This window comes from Prunus persica, chromosome G8 (assembly GCF_000346465.2).
Source record: "Prunus persica cultivar Lovell chromosome G8, Prunus_persica_NCBIv2, whole genome shotgun sequence".
NCBI classification, from domain to species: Eukaryota; Viridiplantae; Streptophyta; class Magnoliopsida; order Rosales; family Rosaceae; genus Prunus; species Prunus persica.
In genome coordinates this window covers 16,685,506-16,704,870 of record NC_034016.1, presented here as the reverse complement: position 1 = coordinate 16,704,870, position 19,365 = coordinate 16,685,506, and the positions used below count along the sequence as shown (strand labels likewise).

General features: G+C 35.6%; 4 protein-coding genes across 5 annotated transcripts; 3 read left to right on the top strand and 1 right to left on the bottom strand.

Annotated features, from left to right (window-relative positions):
• LOC18767100 (transcription initiation factor TFIID subunit 3) lies at positions 29-2,697 on the top strand. The gene is made up of 5 exons (XM_007200294.2): positions 29-175; positions 731-785; positions 930-1,120; positions 1,578-1,851; positions 1,974-2,697. The coding sequence occupies exons 3-5, from the start codon at positions 952-954 to the stop codon at positions 2,269-2,271; spliced, it is 741 nt and encodes a 246-aa protein (XP_007200356.1). The 5' UTR covers positions 29-175; positions 731-785; positions 930-951; the 3' UTR covers positions 2,272-2,697.
• Positions 3,301-7,722, bottom strand: LOC18768595 (DUF21 domain-containing protein At2g14520). Its single transcript, XM_007199554.2, has 11 exons — positions 7,136-7,722; positions 6,360-6,436; positions 6,190-6,273; positions 5,755-5,868; positions 5,572-5,658; positions 5,208-5,347; positions 5,050-5,137; positions 4,533-4,606; positions 4,288-4,412; positions 3,862-4,139; positions 3,301-3,752 (listed from the first exon to the last, which is right to left on the bottom strand). The coding sequence occupies exons 1-11, from the start codon at positions 7,311-7,313 to the stop codon at positions 3,708-3,710; spliced, it is 1,290 nt and encodes a 429-aa protein (XP_007199616.1). The 5' UTR covers positions 7,314-7,722; the 3' UTR covers positions 3,301-3,707.
• Positions 12,625-15,638, top strand: LOC18766159 (uncharacterized protein At3g49720). Of its 2 annotated transcripts, none has more exons than XM_007200526.2 (6): positions 12,625-12,892; positions 13,466-13,617; positions 13,953-14,031; positions 14,387-14,761; positions 14,856-14,911; positions 15,111-15,638. In XM_007200526.2, the coding sequence occupies exons 2-6, from the start codon at positions 13,495-13,497 to the stop codon at positions 15,261-15,263; spliced, it is 786 nt and encodes a 261-aa protein (XP_007200588.1). In that variant the 5' UTR covers positions 12,625-12,892; positions 13,466-13,494; the 3' UTR covers positions 15,264-15,638. The 2 variants fall into 2 exon arrangements, with proteins under 2 accessions (XP_007200588.1, XP_020425646.1); XM_020570057.1 differs by having other exon boundaries at positions 12,747-12,892; positions 13,475-13,617.
• Positions 16,177-19,239, top strand: LOC18767738 (protein trichome birefringence-like 13). The gene is made up of 6 exons (XM_007199867.2): positions 16,177-16,715; positions 17,118-17,295; positions 17,443-17,583; positions 18,108-18,228; positions 18,351-18,485; positions 18,709-19,239. The coding sequence occupies exons 1-6, from the start codon at positions 16,298-16,300 to the stop codon at positions 18,970-18,972; spliced, it is 1,257 nt and encodes a 418-aa protein (XP_007199929.1). The 5' UTR covers positions 16,177-16,297; the 3' UTR covers positions 18,973-19,239.

The window sequence follows — 19,365 nt, the reverse complement described above, 5'->3', positions numbered from 1 at the left end:
ATTAATTTTCGTTTTAAGTTGGGTTGACGTGGAAACCGTGGGTTATGTTTTGCGTTAGGGAAAAAAGACTCATTTCTCCTCTCTCTCTCTCTACCCCTCAGTCTGGCTCTCTCTCATCACCGCCAGGAGAAGCAAACAAAGTCGCTGTTAACGGCGGAAGGAACGCCGTCACCGGGTAAGCCACCGCCACCAAGTAATTTTTTCAATTATAATTTTCGATGTTTTGGATGTTTTTTCTGTTGAGGTTAAATTATTGGAAAGAATACGAATGAGATTCTAGGGTTTTCGTGAACACATATTTGAGTTTGGGATTCCGATTGAGTTTGATTTCTCATGATCACCACTGGGACCAAAATTTTCTCGTGTATGTCTTTCAAAAGCACCTATTTTTAACTTGCTTTTCTGTTTAATTTGGTGAAATCTTGTGATTCAGATTGGTCTCTTTATGTTCCATCTTTTTGTTTTTAAAATTTTCAATTTCTGATATTAGATTCTCTGTAATTTTGTTTGGTTTGTTATGAAGTTTTGTAATTTTGATGGTTTGTGTATGATTCAATTTGAATTCTGTTGACGGTTTGGTTTGTTTTCTGCGGAAATATGTTTGGATGATCATTTATGTCATGCATTTGTCCCTGGGAATTTGTTTGCATCGTTCTGCATATGTTTTTAGCTCAAATCAACATAAGTATTATAATGTTCCCTGCATTAAATGGAAGACGTTTTGTTTCAGGTTGAGGACTTGCAAAAGGAAGTTTGAGAAGCCAATAAAGTACAGTTTCTACACGGTAATTTCCTTCAGCTATGTCTTCAGTTTACAACTTTACATTATAGATGAACTATTTAGAAAGTTCATTGTGATTCCAAACTTGTTTCTTTCATTGATGCACTATTTGATTGGGATTCTTTTCTTTGTTTTTTTTTTACCCTAGGAAGTTGCATAACAGGGATAGGATGGATCTTGAGACAGAAAACAGAATAGCTGCGATTCTTATGAAAGAAGCTGCTGAATTGCGGCGCCAAGCTGAGAAGGAAGGTGTGCATGCTTATCTTCGACAACCTCAAACACGGTTTCGGCCAAATTCACGGTTCCTCAGCGCTACTGTTCTTGGTGTGCAACAAGGTCAGTTACCATACTGGTGTATTAATAATCTAGTACTTGCATTGTTCTCTCTGTGATATGACCTCAATAATTCCTTGTTGGATAAAAATCATCCTAATGAGTTCAAGAGTTTCTTTTAAGAAAAGGCAGTCACTGTAATATGTCATCTGGCCGTTTTGCTGATGAACTGATGTTCATATTCAATCTTTAGGCACATCATACTAGTGCCTTAAAAAGGGTACCAGTTTGGATCACGCACTGTTGCCTTTCTTAGGTTGCATAAAATGAAAATTAATTTATACACAGTTTTTTAACTAGAAATATATGATGAGCCCATTATGTTTTGATTAGCATATATGAGGTTCTGTTGCTTTTGCATTAAAGCATAATCAAAATTGCCATACACGCCCATATTTTATTTGTTTGGTGAATGTTGTGTCGTTCAGCTGAAGTTTTGATTTATTTCTGTTTTCTTCAGCAAATCGAGCTGTGGAAGTGAATGAAATGTGGCGACTCCGGCAGAAAGAGATAGAATTGGACAATAGGCTTAAAGGAAAGATGAAGGATGAGAGCAGAAATGACAGGAGTCGAGGAGACAGTAACTGTTCGAGAAGCAGCAGTAAGGGGCATGATGTCACAGATGACAATGCTAGTCCTTCTTGCTCATCAAGGAAAAGGGAATATGAGAGCTGCCATTCAAGGGAAGAAAATGGTCTAAGAGATGAAGAACTTGAAGAATTTTTACATTCAAGGCATCTCTCTCTCCCCTTCTCTTTCCCCATCTCTCTCTCTCTCACTCGTCTTCCCTCTCTCCCTCACGTGGTGTAGAATGTACGACTGATTGACATGATTCCTGAATTTCTTGCTATGGCAGGGTCAAGCGTGGCAGAGGTGCTGTTGGATCAAGGATGGATGAAGCGGGTCCATATCTTCCACGTGATTCAGACTCCAGGGACGAGCTGCTAGTGAGCCCCGGTGTACAAGAACGCCGTGTGTATGGACCAGAGAAGCCTTCACGGAAGTTATATGATTCTTCCAAAGAGGAGCTTGACTATGACAGGAAGAAATCAAAAAAAGTTAAGGCTGCTAGCTCGAAGAAGCACAAATCCAAGGATAAATCGAAAGAGAAGAAGAAGAAGAGGAAGGAAGAGCGAAGTAAATACCTTACTTGAGTGGTGTTCTGCATTGCCTTGCTGCTGATTTAAAAAAGATCTTATCCTGTGGGGTGTTAGCGAACGCTTTTCATTCTTCAAAAGGGTCATATGTTACTCTGAAGGGTCATCCTAGTTTTTGCAGAGGTGAATCTTTATGTTGCTTACAGTTCCAGGCAAGATCTGGAAAACAATTGAACTTGAAAGCAAAATCTAGAACACAATGAAATGTGTTATTTTCTTCCTAAACCCTAGTTTGACTAGGATAGTCTAACCAAGCTGAAGGAAGAATCTTTCAGGCCTGTATGGAGTTGATGCACAACCACTGTTGATGAGAAGTGCATGAAAACAAAAGCAGAACTGTAATTTTATTCTATGACAGAATCAGATTCTCTTTTTGGTCCTCAAGTTGGAAATTATATTCATTTAGCTGCCTCTTTGATGCTCTATTTTTCATCCGATTTTTATTGAAATTCTGTTCTACAACTGCCAAATAAGAAAAGCTTTTGCACATCATGAGTTTGATTTCCAGGTTTAACATTTGTGAAATCAACATCCAAGTGATAACTTCTATGTTGTTGACTGCCGACTATCGAGGCTGCTTGGGTTTCTCATGTCTGCCAGCCCCAAAAACTGGGGCACCTGTTGTGGTTAATTTTTTTTTAACAATTCATTGTAAACAATACAAGGTCGTGTTCTGATGAAGATTACAATATGAAGAGAGGAGTAAATTACTTTACCATCCTTAATTTTCAAAATTTTTATTTAGATTATTCAGGAAAATGAGTAATCAGTATAAAAGAAAGAAAGAAAAAAGTTAAGCATACTGGCTAATCTAATCTTGGTCGACCGTGACGTGACCTAATCACCATGGGAAAAACATGAAAAGAACTGAGGGGAGAGAGGAAAAAAGGACAAAACATTTTCAATTTGTTTTGTTTAAAAGTCACAGTCCCGTTCTCCTGGTCCGCGGGATGAGAAGAACGGGACTGTTAAAAGTAGAATTATACAACAGAAAACAGTGCGACGCGTAAGTGAGTTCTCAGAAACTGTTGTCAAAGTCATTCTATAATATTAAGATTGAAATTCAATTTGCTCACAATTTTTAAGCAACATATGAAATTAAACGTTCTTGTACAGTCAAAGGTCAATCATAAGTTCAGAAGGCAGCGCACTCAAAGACCATATGCTCAACCTTTCTCTTTTTTTCACAACTTAGCCTGGAGAAAAACTTGACATTCATCTCGAACATACACAGCTACTAATGAGTACAACAAATTACACACATCTAATCACTTCTCAACTGCATGAATTTTCAATACAGTTTCCGTACAGTACTACAAACCTACTTTAACACTACAAGACAAAAAAGAAATGACTGAAACCAGTTTCACTAATTTTCTGTGATCATATGTACGGCAAGATGAAGACACTTTGCTTCCTAGAATAGACCGGTGTTATGAGTCGTCAAACTGATGATCAGTCTCATCGAAAATCTCCTCCTACATTAACAAATATTTGATATCAGGATACGAGGCCTCCTAGAAGAAATGGTGGACAGAAGGGAAAGAAAATAGAAATACAGCTTGAAAATGAAAAACAAGCAAGTACCTGTAACAGTTCTTCGATAACATCTTCCATTGTTATAATGCCAACAGCCTCTTCCTCTTCAGGGAGCTTAGGGAGTGGCTCACCGCCATCAATCTGCAGGATGTCTGAATATATCTCCTTTGTCCATTTCTTGCTTCTGGAACCGGTCCTATATGAATTATTTGCACTGTTTGTGTTGGGAAAGCTCTTCCACTTCTGCAGTGATCTTTTGCTCTTCAAAATCTTCTCTTGAAGAGGCTTTTCACCATCAATGTCGACTTTCACTTCCTTCACTGGATCTATTGAGAGAGACATAAAGAACAGCTTCTATGTCTATCACAAAAATAAAAACAAAAAGTCCCCTCATAGAGTTTGAAGGGGCAGGCAGACAGGGAAATTTTGGGGAAATTTTTTCAAGGCATTATACAGTAGGAAGTTGGTGCTTACTGTCAGCAGGATCACCGTTGGTCTGATCCACATTCTTATTGCATCGTCTTACAACAATAGCCATGTGGCTGTGACCTTTCTGAAACTCATTCAATATGTCATATAACGGCAACGTTTCTGGAACCCTATCAAACAAATAGGAGTCGAGCATCAGGTTATGATTAAGATGATGTAAGGCATCCTAAATTTGTACTGTAATTAAACCTATAACAAAACGTAATATCCCTTTAACCAACGCAAAATACCTTGGAATCCTGCGTACAGTGACACTCTTTACAGGCACTTCCTCTTCTGGATTAACCGTCAACAAATTTTTTACCTAAGATTTGAATGAAAATAGTTGGGAAAAGTATGTCACCAAGAAAAATAAAGCAACCAACTAATATGAAGACAAATCTGATGGAATGAAATTGGAAAACAAAATACATTAGCATGATCATCATGCTCGAAATTTATGCTCCAATTAGTCCAACATGATTGTGGACTCCAATTATTTTAGGAACCTGTTTAAGTTTTATGGCATACTTGTCTATGCGCAAATATTTTTCAGATCCAATGTTGACAGAGACATATTTAAGCCGAGTTAATTCTGATTTACATTGGTTTTAACACCTGTAGGTTGGGAACTTGGGAGTTATATTTAAAAAAGGCCACGTTAAGATAGCAGTAATCTGGCAACATGCCAGATCCTGTGGTTACATAGAAAATTAATTTCATAAAGAATTATTTTGAATTGCACTGAAAAATAGCTAAAGAGTTTACCAGGACGAGTCCAATTATGTTTGTAGGCTCCTCATAATAAACAGGAACTCTGCTATGTCCTTTCTCCAATATTAGGTTCATCAAATTCCTGTGTGATTAGCATAAGTTAGGGTTGCAAATTGAAACATTAGATATATAGTCCTGAAAGCATAATAAACCTGTCAAGCTTGGCATTGATATCAATTGCAAAAGTTTCGGCTATAGGAGTCATGGCATCACTAGCTGTTTTCTCGGAGAGCTCAAGTGCTCCGGCAATAATTGTTGTCTCATCATGTGTCAACTCTCCACCTTTTCCAGCCTAGAACAAGACAGTCATATGGTTTTAGGATAGATGGTATGTACTGTAAGCAAAAGAGAGAAGAAAGGTCCAGAAGAAAGAAATTGAGAATGATAGATTCCCGGCCAAAATAAAATAAAATAAAATAAAAAAGCAGATGAGATTGGAAAAGACAAGAGTTTGACATAGAGAAAAGTTCGACTTGACAGTTGACAATGAAACTATATGAGAGCTGTCAAACGCACCTCATTACCATGCATATCTACAAGTGTTTTCAACTCAGCTCTGCGAAATAGAGCTACATGTCCATGGCCCAGCAGAAAGTCCAATAGCTGGAAACCACATAGAACATATAAATAGTCAGAGAAAATAGTAGTGGCATAAGAAATTGAAAAGAAAAAGGCAAGTGCTAAATCAATATATCATACCTTGCTAATTGGATATGCAACAGGAATGCAGATCCAGACAAGAACGCGCACAACTGGAGCCACTGTTGCACCTATCGCCAAACCATATCGGGAACAAACAGATTGTGGTATAATCTGCTCCCATAGGTGAATAGAAGTTAGTGACACACACACATCGTGCTTGACACCATTACTGGCTTGAAGAATACATGTGACAGGGTATATCAAAATAGCCACACTAAAAGTTACTTCATTTTTTCCAAGTCATTTTTTTCCTGACAAACTGATGGACAAAAATGCAAGGCTCTGGATCCATCCACTCAATGTTGCCATCCTCAAAGAGCTACTTAGTTCAAAAATATAATTAAAAACATTCACACAGATTTAAAAAGTCCAACTATCTATCCTGAATTGTCCGTGCTTCAATACAAACAAAATGTAAGATATATCACTAACCTCACCAAACAGAAGAATCAGTGTCACCGAAATTAGGATAGCACCCCAAGCTGTCACCAGACCATCAAGGAAAATAGGAAGTGTCTGAAAGAGCAGTGGCCATTTCAATATTGTCGTTATTTTGCATATAACACTAGTATTTTTTTCCAATAAGCATCAATAACATGTACCTCCATTGCAGCAGCATTGCAAATTAGTAGGGTGCAGAGCAGCAGATGCTGATTTTTTACAACAGGCAATATCTTCGCTGTAATAAATAACAGAATGCATACAAACAGATGCAATGATTAGTCAAAAGAAATTTACAAAGCAATATCATAATAAACTAGTACAACCATAATCCATCATTACAAAGCTAAAGTCCCTTGCACAAGTTCTTCCCTCTTAATGCCAGGTAATTTACAGAGTCATGAAAAGCCAAAACATCTAAAAAATTAAAATGCATAACAAACAAGAAGCACAGGTATTAATCCTCTAGGAAGATGTTGCAACATCAATTTTGCAAAATCACTCTTCATTCTTTAATACCAATCGCGTGCCTTTTCTCCATTCATAATACTACTTTTTATGCAAATGAAGAAGGTTGGATTATATTTCAACAAATAAAACATTAATTTTCACCAAATAAGAAAATAGAGCCATAAACTATATTCCCACCAATACAAACACACCATAGTTGGACAAATTACTTCAACAAACTCAATAATTTTCTTAAGCTGGTCAATCCAAGCATTCATTTAACAACTCCTATAATCAAGCAAAAATTTAATTTCCAAATAAAAACATTAACCTGATCATTCTAACAAAAATTAACGGTGGAATTTAACACTATATTGGGGCCCACACTTTTTTCTTTCCTCATTTTCTCACATTTTCCGAGCAGCCAAACAGAGCATAAAGTTCCAAACAAAACCAGAGGACACAAGAAAGAAAGGCAAAATTGTACCGGCGTATTTGCGATCCTTGGGGGTGCCGGACTTTGCGAGGACCTCGAGATCGACGACGCTCATGGACATGAGCCCCAAGGTGAGGCCAGACATTAGCCCAGCGAACAGCACCAACAGCACGATCAGCGCTATGTGAATGAAGAACCCGCTACTGCAACACTCGTATTCCACCGCCATTAGAAAAAAGCAAGCTTTTCTTCAGCCTCAGCTCCCAATCAATCGATTAAGCAACTCTCTCTCCTCCTCCAAAGTTTCCAAATTTACAGACAAAGCTTCAATCTAGCTACCTCTCAGAGACACACGTCCATTGCCGCTGATTGTTCGAGCTTCTCCCCAACCAAACACTGACTCAGCAATTGAGAGAGAGAGAGAGAGAGAGAGAGAGAGAGAGAGAGAATTCCAGAGAATGGTGGGAACTGAGAATTTATATCTCTGTAGCGTTTAGCATCACCTTTTCCACTCTTTTACATTTTTTTTTTTAAAATTTATATCAATTTTTGCGTTGTAATAATGGTCTACAAAATAAAAACAAAAAACAGTTTTCAAATAGTTTTTAGTTTTAATCTTCATATCTGTTATTTTTCTTTCATGGCTATATTTCTTAAACTCATAACAGAAAACAAAACAAAAAACTAATTAGAAAGAGTTTGAACAAGAAAAATAATTAAAAAATGGTTACCTCTGGTGGTGGCTTGTAGATTTGGTGGTTGAAAGTATTTTACTCTTACATCCGAGATCAATGTTCGAGTCTTCCCATCCTATTTACACTTCTTCATAACCAAAAAAGGAAAAATCTTTATATCAAAGGTCCTCTAAATGTATTTGTATTAAACAACAAATATATTGGCAGAAAAAAAAAATCAAACAAAAAAAATACTCATATCTAGGTGATTTGAAAATAAATGAAAACTAAAGTGACATAATTATGGAAAATATCATCAAAGCTTAAGTTCTCCTTCAAACAAACGTTATAAAATAACGAGTTAACCTCAGCAGGCAAGCGACTGGATGAGGATGAGTGAGGAAAAAGAAAGGATTAGAGTGGGTGATCGAATTGATACTTTACACTGTGAAAAGAGGAAAAGAAAATTGAGAGTGAAAAGCTTACTCTTTAGAATAATATATTTTTAATATGCAAGAATACTGTTCCTAATGTTTTGTGATGAAATTTTAAGTACAATATAATTAATGAAAACAAGTTGGATATAATAGAAAATTAAAAAGGAATATTAAAAGTATTTTTATTTTTGAAGCCTTAAGGCATGTTTATTAATGAGGAATCAGAATGAGTAGGAATCGGAGTATGAATAGAGAGTAAGACATTCCCATACTAACTCTTAGAATAGAAATGAAAATAAAGTTTATTTCTATTAAGGCATATTTACTTATTATGAACAGGGAAATTCATGAATTGAGGAACTTAAATCAAGGAATCAATTAGTTGGAGTCAGATCAACTACTCCCCCTAGTTGATCTTATTCCCATTGTTGAGAGTATTCGATTACAAATTTTAAGGTGAAACTCACATAATTTTTTATTCCTTATGTGTTAGTAAACGCATGAAAAATAAAAAATTGGAATAATTCCAATACCAATGTGTTAGTAAACACATGAGAATCATAAATTAGAATCATTGCAATACTATGAGTAAACATGCTGAAATTTCCAGTATATTTCATTTCATTTTTCCAAAGACTTGCTACTGCAACTTTTCAAATGGAAAATTATATTATATTTCATATGAATCCTTCCTCCCATTCAGTATTTAATTTATAAAGAAAAAGTAATTTGGACTCAAATTTCTTTGCATTCCCATTCTTGTTTAGTAAACATGACCTAATATTAGAAAGAAGAACATATTTATCGGTAATGGGTATCGGAATCATTTTGATTCCTTTTTTTTCCATGTTTACTAACACGTGGGTGTATGATTTCAATTACTTACTTCTCATGTGTTTACTTACATACACTGAATAAAAAATTATAAAAATTTCATGACAAAATCCGTAATCAAATACTCTCAAAATTATAGGAGTTAATCTGATTCTTAATTTATCTAATTCCAAGATCCCTAACTTTCCCCATTTCTCCTTTTAAGTAAACATGAAGCCCGTGCTTTCATAAAGTAAATAAAACATTTGGAAAATTACAGAGTAAATTTTTTTATTTTTTTTTATTATGGTCTAATTGTTTTCCCAATTATAATAAGGGAAACAATAAAATATAGTGCTGTCAACAGTCACAGTGAAAGGGTTGAAAGGGTATTGGGTCGGCATTGTGTATGGGTGACGTGTTATACAATGGTGTATTGAGCTAGTGGTCAATTTGGGAAAGCTCCGAATATGCGGCTTTGATCTCAGTCTCTCTAAGCCGATTTCGTCGTCATCACCGACATCTAATTTGCAGGCCGCTGATTGGGAGAGAGATTTAGCTTTGTGCCGTACACTATTCCTTCACTCACCCTGTACATGATTTGCTGTCCCGTCTCTTTCCCTTTTGATGTGATTTTTTGTTTAATATAGAAAAATACATTAACCAAAAGCAAAGGCTACCTAGCTAAAACTAAGCTTTCCTACCAAATGTCTAACGGTTGATGACGGATACGCTGATGAAAAAGGAAAGTAATTAGAGGAGAACAATGCTCCAGCACGAAGATATGATTCACAATTGGAGTCAATTCTTTTAATATTGTCTTTATATTGTCTCGTCCAACACCCAAAAGAAATAAAAAAACAAAAAGTCTATCACACAAGATTTACATGTTTTTTTCTATGGCCAAAATTAGTTTGACATTTTATCACTTTTGATTTTGTAATTTTAATTCCGTCAATTTTGCCATTGTAGTTTCGTATTTGTAGCAATTCAAGGACAAGTTAGTATTCTTGTTAGTTTCTTTAACGATGCAATGGGCAATTTCGTCAACCCAAAACCCTTTAGCTTAAAAGCTTGTTTGAAATTTTCTCTATTTCATATTAAGACTCGAAATTCAACCACTAATCCTAATTTTTTGATATTGCAAATCTGAATCTGAACTTTATAAAAAAGGAAAGAAATAACAAAAGCTCGCAAATCATACACCCAATAATTTTCCCTGCCATGCTACTATAATATAATCCGGACGTAATCCCAAGATACCTTTTTATTCCAGGGACAATAATAACTAATCCTGGATAGCCTTTTGGCACTGATCAATCTTATGACCAACCTTTCAACAACTTAAGCTTAATTAATTAATACTTTTTGTTCCTTTTTCTTCTTAAAAGATAAGTCAGGAGACAAGAAAAACTGGTCATTTGAGATATTTATATATTCAGAACTCTATGACAGTGAGCCTCGTTTTAAAGTCCTTGTATATGATTAGCAATGCATGATGATCTTTTTTTTTTTTTTTTTTTTGGGGGTCTGAATAAGCATGATGATCTCATATGGTCAAAATAAAAACTGATAAATATCTTAGAGGGAGTGGGTAATTTGTCTATATTTGTCCATTTAATACACATAAATTTTAGAGTGGAGCCATGCCCTGAAACTCAAGCATTTCATGTAAATTTATATTAAACTTTTGTAATTATTGGGGAAATATTGAAAAATCTCTATTGTTTACCTCCCAAAGTAATACATCTGTTGGCCCCCAATAAAATTATAAAGAGATAAAATTTATTTTCTCGGTGACAAAAGAGAAGAGGACACAAAAACAAAAGTGTGTGGAAATAAATAAATAAATAAATAATAATGGCCAACCAGTTCGGTGCGAGTTAGGTTAATAATAATATGGTATGTAAAGTAGAATAAACAGAGTGAAATTCTGACGACTGATGCCACTATTCATGGTGTGGAATGAGACATACCTAAAACTCTTCTTTTCAGTTTATATATCCCAATCCCACCATTCTTTTGTTTATACCAGTTTCATAGCTTCTAGTCAGCAACAAAACTAATGCAACCGAAGTCATCAACGCATTCATGAGCAATTGACAACGGCTCATCAATATAATTGATGTCATTGACAATGAAACTTACTTCAATCAATATTTTACAGTGGTATATGTGTATGTATTTGTATGTATTTCAATGATCACGGAAAAATGTAAATAGAAGTGAACGTGATCCGATTTGATTTAGGTTTCAAATTACACATGGAACCAATATTTAGACCTCAAACTAGTAACACAATTGAACTAATCGAAATCATTTGTTGACCGGCTTGGTTCAGTTATTGCATATATTTTGCATTTTCTTATATATCAAAAGGAAACTTCTCACTATTGAAGATGGAGAATTTCTTAGAGAGATACGTCAAATTCGAATGGGTTAGGGATTTCAGCTTTTAGTATTAAATGGTTTATATCAATGTGTGAGATAAAACATGATATAGCCAACGGTGATAATTAATAAGAAAATGTCAAGTATTGAAGAAAAGTAAAATATACGATTTCGTACAAGTTAAGCAATTTTTTAAATATGTCAAATCAAACCGAATTTATCAAAACTAATTGCGACTTGGTTCAAATTGGATATAAAGTTACACATTTTAATGTTAAAACTAAAATGTGGGCTGGATTGGTTTTTTCGGCATGTTTAAACAATTCATACAGTTTTACATATGAGTTAGGCTAGTTATACATATGCCTGCCTCCTTGCATTTGAGTTCTCTCTCTCAGAAAATTATAATAATTTAGAATTTCACCTTAGAAAGATGATTCGAGAGTGATTTTTGGCTCACCCCTAAATGCAACTATTGGAAATTAATGATTCAAATTCCTAAAAACCGAGAGCATTTCACAGCCATGATCAAAATGAAAACACTTTCTTACACGTTAAGAGTAATTTCGCTTTACTGGACCATCACAATTTAACAAGTGCATAAATCATATTGGGCTGGGCTGGTTCAATTGAGTTGAGACCAAATTCTCGTTTAATGATCTGGTTAAATCATATTAAATGCAGCCCAATTAAATAAATCATATAGACCTATTTTTTATATTTCTACTTCTAATTTTCAAATATTTTTAATTTAATTGGGTTGCATTTAATTTTTTCAATTTAAACTTGCAATAAGAAAAGAGTAATGCTACTCTTACCATATTAATATACCACATTCTCATACCATCTTATGTAATAGATGAAGTCGACATCCACATCAATTAAAAAATGTCAATAAATTATAAAAGAAAAGAAAATATTAAATTAATTTTAATTGATGTGGCTGTCCACTTCATTTGTCACATAAATGTAGGCTAAGCTGACAAAAATATATCAATTTTCTCAAATTTTTTATGATAAAAAAAAAGTGCTCAAATTATTTTCCATGATACTCATTTTTATCTTTTACTTTTGTGAAAATTTTAAAAATAACATTTATAATATATGTAAAAAAAAAAAAAGTATATATACGAGTGATATTGAAGAAGAGGAAATTTCAAATCCAAAAAAAATTTATAAAAGTAAATTAGATACCTCTTATTTATTTTCTTCTTTCGAATAAGAGCTTTATTTCTTTTAAACACACGAGTTGAGGTCGGTGCGTATTAAATTACTGTTTTTGGTGAAATGAGTTTATTGAATTATTTAATATTTAATATAGATGTGGACTTGTAGTGGTGTAGGACCTGCAAGTGTATGGCGCTGACAACTAGAAACTAAATCGGTTCCAAACACACTCTCTACGAGCTAAAGAGTAAAACCAGGGCTCCCGCACAGATCTGAATCGCGCTCTAGATCTCCTATCCCAGCTTTTCCCGCTGCATTCTCCTGAGGTTACTCTCTCTCTCTCTCTCTCTCTTACTTCTCTTACTATTGCTCTTTGCTCTGCTTTTTTCCGGCTTTTAGATCCATTTGAATGGGACAGAGTGATTTATCCACAAATTAAGTTTCTTTACTGCTTTATCGATCTGAATTTGAATTCTCGTCTTCATTTTCTTTTCGAAGATTGGCTTTTTGTGATTGTGTTTTTGAGTTCTTATTGATTCCGTGGCTGCTTGGATATCTGGGTTGGTCTTATGTTCACAAATTTTGCGCTGGACATGCGTGTTTCACTGGAATTTTGCTCAATCATGCCATCTTTTTGAGTAGTAATGATAAATTCGTTAAGATGGTATTTGAAATGCAGAAGAAAAAAGGGTTATGGGTTTAGTATATTTATTATGTATGAGTTTGAATTGACGTTTGGAAAGAAGATCTCTTTGTGGCACTGTCATGATGGTTGATGCCTATTTAATTGGATTATATGAAAATTTTGAGATCAATGAGTAGAGGACAGTTAGAAAAATGATTCAACACAAGGCATTTGGAAACACTGCTAAGCGAAGTTTTGTTTCAACTTATGCTAGATTTTGCAGGCTCACTACTTAATAAAATCATGTCAAGGAGGCCAGTAAATCCTGCTAGACGCATTGGCGACGGTGGAAGCATCCCATTTGTGGGTGTTGTGCAGTCCAAAGCACGCTCATCGCCACTACTGTCTATAGGGCTTGTGCTTGTGGTACTTTCCATTACCATTCTACTTCCATTGCATCGGTATTCTTTAGGAGCATGGTGTTAACATTGATAATCCTAGCATAACCAAAAAATAATACTTGGTAGGTGAACACGAACTGATGACTAAATCGTGTGCTTCCATCCTAGAAATGAATTCTGTTAGTAATATTGTCACTGAACAAGATTGCACTAACAGGTTCAGCTTCAATATAAAACTAACAAGTGTGAACTTTGAAATTTCAGGAATGAATTCTCTTAGTAATGCTGTCACTGAACATAATTACTCAAACAGGTTTTGTTTCGATACAAAAGTACTGAGTATTAACTTTTAAATTTCAGGGTGCAATTCTTCTTGTCTGCTATGCTTTCAGTGGGTCAGGTGGACGGAGCAGTAAAGAGGCTGTGATTAAACTTGAAGGTATATTTCCTGACCTGTTCTTTTGTCCAGTCTCCATTTCTCTAAAACATTTTGGTTATTGAATGCAATAGTTTGCCTGATTTATTAACATGGGTTGTTAGAATTCTATATTGTCTTTCCAAATTTCTCAACATCTCCGAGCTTATATATCTCTGTACGGTTAAATTGAGTGGATCTATCAAATTTTGTGATATGAATTCAGTTGTTTCAAACTATGTGAATGTTATGCATTGCGAACTTTTTGCGAGGAGAGATTGTTGGTTCCCTCAATTTTTTTATTTTACTGTTAGCATGCAGGTTTTCTGAGGTAGAGGAACTTTTTTACAGTTTGACAATCTCTCATATTTACATGCAGGTGGTGCTTCGTGCACATTCGAAGTTCAGAGAGCAATACCCATACTAAAGAAAGCATATGGTGATAGCATGAAGAAAGTGTTGCATGTGGGCCCTGACACCTGTTCAGTGGTATCTAAATTATTAAAAGAGGAGGATACGGAAGCCTGGGGTGTGGAACCATTTGACTTAGAAGATGCTGATGCAAATTGCAAGAGTCTCGTGAGCAAAGGCATTGTGCGTGCTGCTGATATAAAGTTTTCTCTGCCTTATCGGCCAAAATCATTTTCTCTCGTAATAGCATCAGATGCGTTAGATTACTTGTCTCCAAAGTACCTCAACAAAACTCTTCCAGAGCTGGCGAGGGTATCTGCTGATGGTGTTGTTATATTTACTGGTAAATGATCCTGCCCTCAATGGATTATACAAACCATACTTGATAGTAACCGATCTCTTGTAATTTTTATGTACTTTTCATTTCCATTTTGTAGGTTATCCAGGTCAGCATAAAGCTAAAGTTGCAGAGCTATCCAAATTTGGCCGTCCAGTAAGTGATTAATGTTTATGATATTCCGAATTTTCTTAGTTTCCCAGTCATTGATGGCAATTGATACATACAAACTAAATTTTGATTCTCAGTTTTCATTTGCTTGCTTTGGTTGTATGGATGTGGCAAGTTTAACTTCCTAATGTATAGCTTTACAAAGTTAAATATAGAGAAATGATGCAATGATTTTCTTTTAAAGGCCAAATTGCGAAGCTCGTCCTGGTGGATAAGGTACTTTGTTCAAACTAGCTTAGAAGAGAACGAAGTAGCCTCAAAGAAGTTTGAACAGGCTGCACTAAAGAAATCTTACACGCCTGCTTGCCAAGTTTTCCACCTCAAGTCATACCATTAAGAATCACAGCTTTGTAACTTTGTTCGATCAGCCTGTTGGTGAAACATCGGCTATATACGTCTTCAGTGCCCAAAGGGTAAGTTCATATTTTGTGGGAACATAGAGCCCCATTGTGTGATCGATTATGACACAGGATCTTCTGACTGGTGTGTTGGGGAAGTGAGTTCTAGAGATTTGGCTTTCATCCTCACTATGTATTCTTTTACAATGATGTAATTTCTCCCAACATTGCTGCTTCTTCTTGTTGTTGGTGTTGTTGCAGTGATATATATTTGAGTACAATAGATCTATTTTTGTTTATTATATTTACAAAACAAAAACAATATCTCAATGATTAATTTAATTAAGGATTTCATCTTCTGTCTCGTAGATAAATGTGTTGTTAGCCCATCATTTGGCATTTGTACTTGTTGATTATACTCTGTGTGTTGGTGTTAGATTATCTCGAAATTTCAAAATATGCACCATACTTGCGAAGGAGATGAACGTGTTTAACTAAATCCAAAAACGGGACGCATGAAAATCAATTAAAAGAGCACTACGCTCAAAATAGAGAATGCTCTTTCTCATTACCTCAAAATAGCACGACCTGAACTTGACTTGATCCAATGGCTCGTCTTAACCACTCTAGGGTTATACAAGTGATCATCTAAATTATTCTTTTATAGAAGCGATAATTTAATCTTAATAATCTAAATTATTCTTTTATAGAAGCGATAATTTAATCTATTCTAATATACGATGAAGGGGTATTGAACTCAAGTATATAAGAGTAGACATACTATCACGATTCATGACCAATTAGCTTAATAATTGCTTGTACTAAAAAAAGTTCTAGTATTTAAAATAACTTCAAATTGTTGTATAATTGTTATTAAATTGAACATGGTGGTGATATAATTGTCATTAACTTGAAATTACCTAAGGAAATTAATTATAGAGAACACAAAAGAAAAAAACAAGAGCAACATGAGGTTTTTATGAGTTGCCAGTTAGGCTGAAACCTGCGCCAAAATCATCGACGATAGTGAAGCATGGCCTCAAGAGAACACTCTCAGCACCAAAACCAGACGACAAGGAAAGTTCCACTCTTTCCTCTTCTCTCTCTCGTTTGCTTCGTTTCGATCTTCGCCGTCCTCTCCTCCATTAGAAAGATCTCCGTTCCTTCGCGACCTCACAGCAAGAGCTTCGAGTTCCGAAGGAGCTCGGGATCCGGCCGGAGGAGCCCGGGAGAGTCGTGCGACTTCTCGGATGGAAGGTGGATCTACGACCCGAATTCTCCTGCGAGGTACAACAATACCTGCAAGGAGATCTTCAAAGGCTGGAATTGTATTTCCGGCAACAAATTCAACGGCCGGGAGCTCGTCAAGTGGAGATGGCAGCCCGAGCATTGTGATCTCCCGCCATTCGATCCGGTTAGGTTTCTTCAGATGTACAGAGACACCAGCATTGGTACTCTCTCTCTCTCTCTCTCTCTCTTCCTCTGTTTATGTGCGTGTTGGTTGTTGAAGTTATTTAGTCCATGATGTGAAGTTATTGTCTGTTTGGATGCTGAGAAAGCGTGTGAAAACTTACATTTGAAGCTAGGGGAAGTCATAAACATATAGAAATCCGGAATTTTTAACTTTTAATTGACTTGATTGAGTGCAGTGCAGAACATTGTTTCCTTGGTTACCCAATTTTCTAATTGACTTAATTAAGTAAAGGTTTTAGTTTTATCAGACACTTAAATTTGGTACTTAGTTTGATTATACCAAATGCGATATGATGAGATGATTTGAAGGTCTTTGTGGTTCAGTTATAATACTGAATCTTGTGTTGTATATAAGACCTTATGAATGTTCTACAGTGCAGGGTTTGTTGGTGATTCGTTGAACCGGAATATGTTTGTTTCGCTTTTCTGTTCTCTGAAACAAGTGTCAAGTGAGGTTAAGAAGTGGCGACCAGCTGGTGCTGATCGCGGGTTTACATTTCTTCAGTATAATCTTACCCTTGCATATCATCGAACAAACCTTTTGGCCCGTTATGGTAGGTAAGCTATGTTTGCAACTATGTTGATGGCTATTTGCTACTTTATTAGATGAATAGATGGGGAACTGAGTTACATCTTGCACATGTTAAGGTCCAGTGTTCATCTATTTATTTGGACACTTGGGTTGTTATGTTTTGTTTGATGCAGGTGGTCTGCCAATGCTAATGGTGGGGTGCTGGAATCTCTAGGATATAAAGAGGGTTATAGAGTTGATGTTGACATTCCAGACAGTACATGGGCAGAAGCTCTAAGCTTTCATGACATTCTGATCTTTAACACAGGGCACTGGTACTTACTATGTTATTGCTTATTCATGAGTTTTTTGAATGTGGCCGATATCTTTAATTTTTTTTTTCTTTTCATGATGTGATTACAATAAGTCTGTATATCATAGATTCATAGTTAGGGATCACAAGACTAGTATCCTAGTATCAACAATCATGATCCAATTTACTTACACCAATGGAGAGGAAGAAAACTTTGATGTAGTAACCTTATTAGTAAAATAGAAAGGAACAAGAAATTTGAAAACTTCCTTGGAGTTTGTTAATTTGCTCACGAAAAAAATCAGGAACTAGAGTTTCTATGATCTAATTAATTGTCCAAGTAAATACCAAATACTATAGGAATAGAAACCAACTGGTTGCTGTCTTCAAGAAGTTATGAGCAGCCATTGAAATAGGCTAAAAATCCGTAGGTACAAGGTAAGAACACGTTTTGAAAATAAATATCAGACGAGTTAGGAAATTTCATGCCTCTCTCAATTTTGCTGACTATGCATTTGTTTTGTTTTTTTTGGTTCTTATAAACAGGTGGTGGGCTCCTTCAAAGTTTGACCCTACAAAATCACCCATGCTTTTCTTTGAAAAGGGTCAGCCTGTGGTTCCTCCCGTACTCCCTGATGTTGGCCTTGATATGGCTCTGAAACACATGGTTGGTTTAATCTTAAGATGAAATATTTAGATTATTTTAAAAATTTTAAAATTTTATGTTTCATAAGAAATTAAGAGGAAGTATTCTCGTGGTCATGTTTTTAATAGATTCGTCCATTGTAGGCAATGTTTGTGGAGAACAGAACGCAGCCAGGTGCAATAAAATTCTTTCGCACTCAATCACCTAGGCATTTTGAAGGGGGTGATTGGGACCAAGGTGGTTCTTGTAACCGGGAAAAGCCTTTATTGCCAGTGCAGGTGAGTTGCAGGACACTATCATGAGCTGATTGAATGTTATGTTTTGTGTATTTGTTTTTTGACACAATGAATGTTCAGTTTAGATAATTGAGCTAAAATTTCATTTCATAAAGCTACGATTGATATATGAGCACACACCCCTTTACTTTCTTCTGTTTTGTTTCAATTTCTTGTATGTAACATCAATATATTTACATGTTTAAAGTCATGGTTTGCTTTTCAGGTTGAAAAACTATTCTCTGTGAAGAATAATGGGACAAATGTGGAGGCACGCCTGGTCAATCAACACCTTTATAAGGTCCTCAAAGGGTTGGGTTTCCATATTTTGGACATAACCCACATGAGTGAGTTCAGAGCAGATGCCCATCCATCCGCAGCCGGTGGAAAGAAGCACGACGATTGCATGCACTGGTGCTTACCAGGAATAACAGATACTTGGAATGACTTGTTCATAGAGCAGCTAAATACTGTTAAATTTAGAAGTTAATCAATTATTTTCATGTTGAGATTTTTCATTTGAAATGTCAACTTTCACAGCACATACCATCGTATTCTCAATGCTACCCGTTTGAAATCCACATAAATGTTGCATGCAGAGGAGGCAACTGTGGTTAGCTCGTCAGGCCCTGCGGCCACGGCTTTGATGGCTTTCCACCCAAGCCATGGTAGCCAGAGCAATGGGTAATTCTATTATCTTGTTTTTTAAATTAATTTTGTTGCGACAATAAATTTATCATTGGGAATTTTATTAAAATGGGGGTGGAGGGAGCAAAGGGTACTTTTATTTGTACCGATTGCATTCTTTTTATAAAAATCAATAGAAAGAGAGAACTTGAACTTGAGACGCCTCCTAACATTGAGAGGAGATGTACTACTAGAT

Excerpts from the sequence above, each read along its gene's own strand:
- LOC18767100 (XM_007200294.2), top strand. The coding sequence starts at position 952 with ATGGATCTTGAGACAGAAAACAGAATAGCTGCGATTCTTATGAAAGAA. Across the intron at positions 1,121-1,577 it reads TGTTCTTGGTGTGCAACAAG|CAAATCGAGCTGTGGAAGTG; the intron begins GTCAGTTACCAT and ends TGTTTTCTTCAG. Across the intron at positions 1,852-1,973 it reads GAAGAATTTTTACATTCAAG|GGTCAAGCGTGGCAGAGGTG; the intron begins GCATCTCTCTCT and ends TTGCTATGGCAG.
- LOC18768595 (XM_007199554.2), bottom strand. The coding sequence starts at position 7,313 with ATGGCGGTGGAATACGAGTGTTGCAGTAGCGGGTTCTTCATTCACATA. Across the intron at positions 6,437-7,135 it reads CAAGGATCGCAAATACGCCG|CGAAGATATTGCCTGTTGTA; the intron begins GTACAATTTTGC and ends TATTTATTACAG. Across the intron at positions 5,138-5,207 it reads ATCAATGCCAAGCTTGACAG|GAATTTGATGAACCTAATAT; the intron begins GTTTATTATGCT and ends CTAATCACACAG.
- LOC18766159 (XM_007200526.2), top strand. The coding sequence starts at position 13,495 with ATGTCAAGGAGGCCAGTAAATCCTGCTAGACGCATTGGCGACGGTGGA. Across the intron at positions 14,762-14,855 it reads TGGTGTTGTTATATTTACTG|GTTATCCAGGTCAGCATAAA; the intron begins GTAAATGATCCT and ends TCCATTTTGTAG. Across the intron at positions 14,912-15,110 it reads TATCCAAATTTGGCCGTCCA|GCCAAATTGCGAAGCTCGTC; the intron begins GTAAGTGATTAA and ends TTTCTTTTAAAG.
- LOC18767738 (XM_007199867.2), top strand. The coding sequence starts at position 16,298 with ATGGCCTCAAGAGAACACTCTCAGCACCAAAACCAGACGACAAGGAAA. Across the intron at positions 18,229-18,350 it reads ATATGGCTCTGAAACACATG|GCAATGTTTGTGGAGAACAG; the intron begins GTTGGTTTAATC and ends CGTCCATTGTAG. Across the intron at positions 18,486-18,708 it reads AGCCTTTATTGCCAGTGCAG|GTTGAAAAACTATTCTCTGT; the intron begins GTGAGTTGCAGG and ends TTTGCTTTTCAG.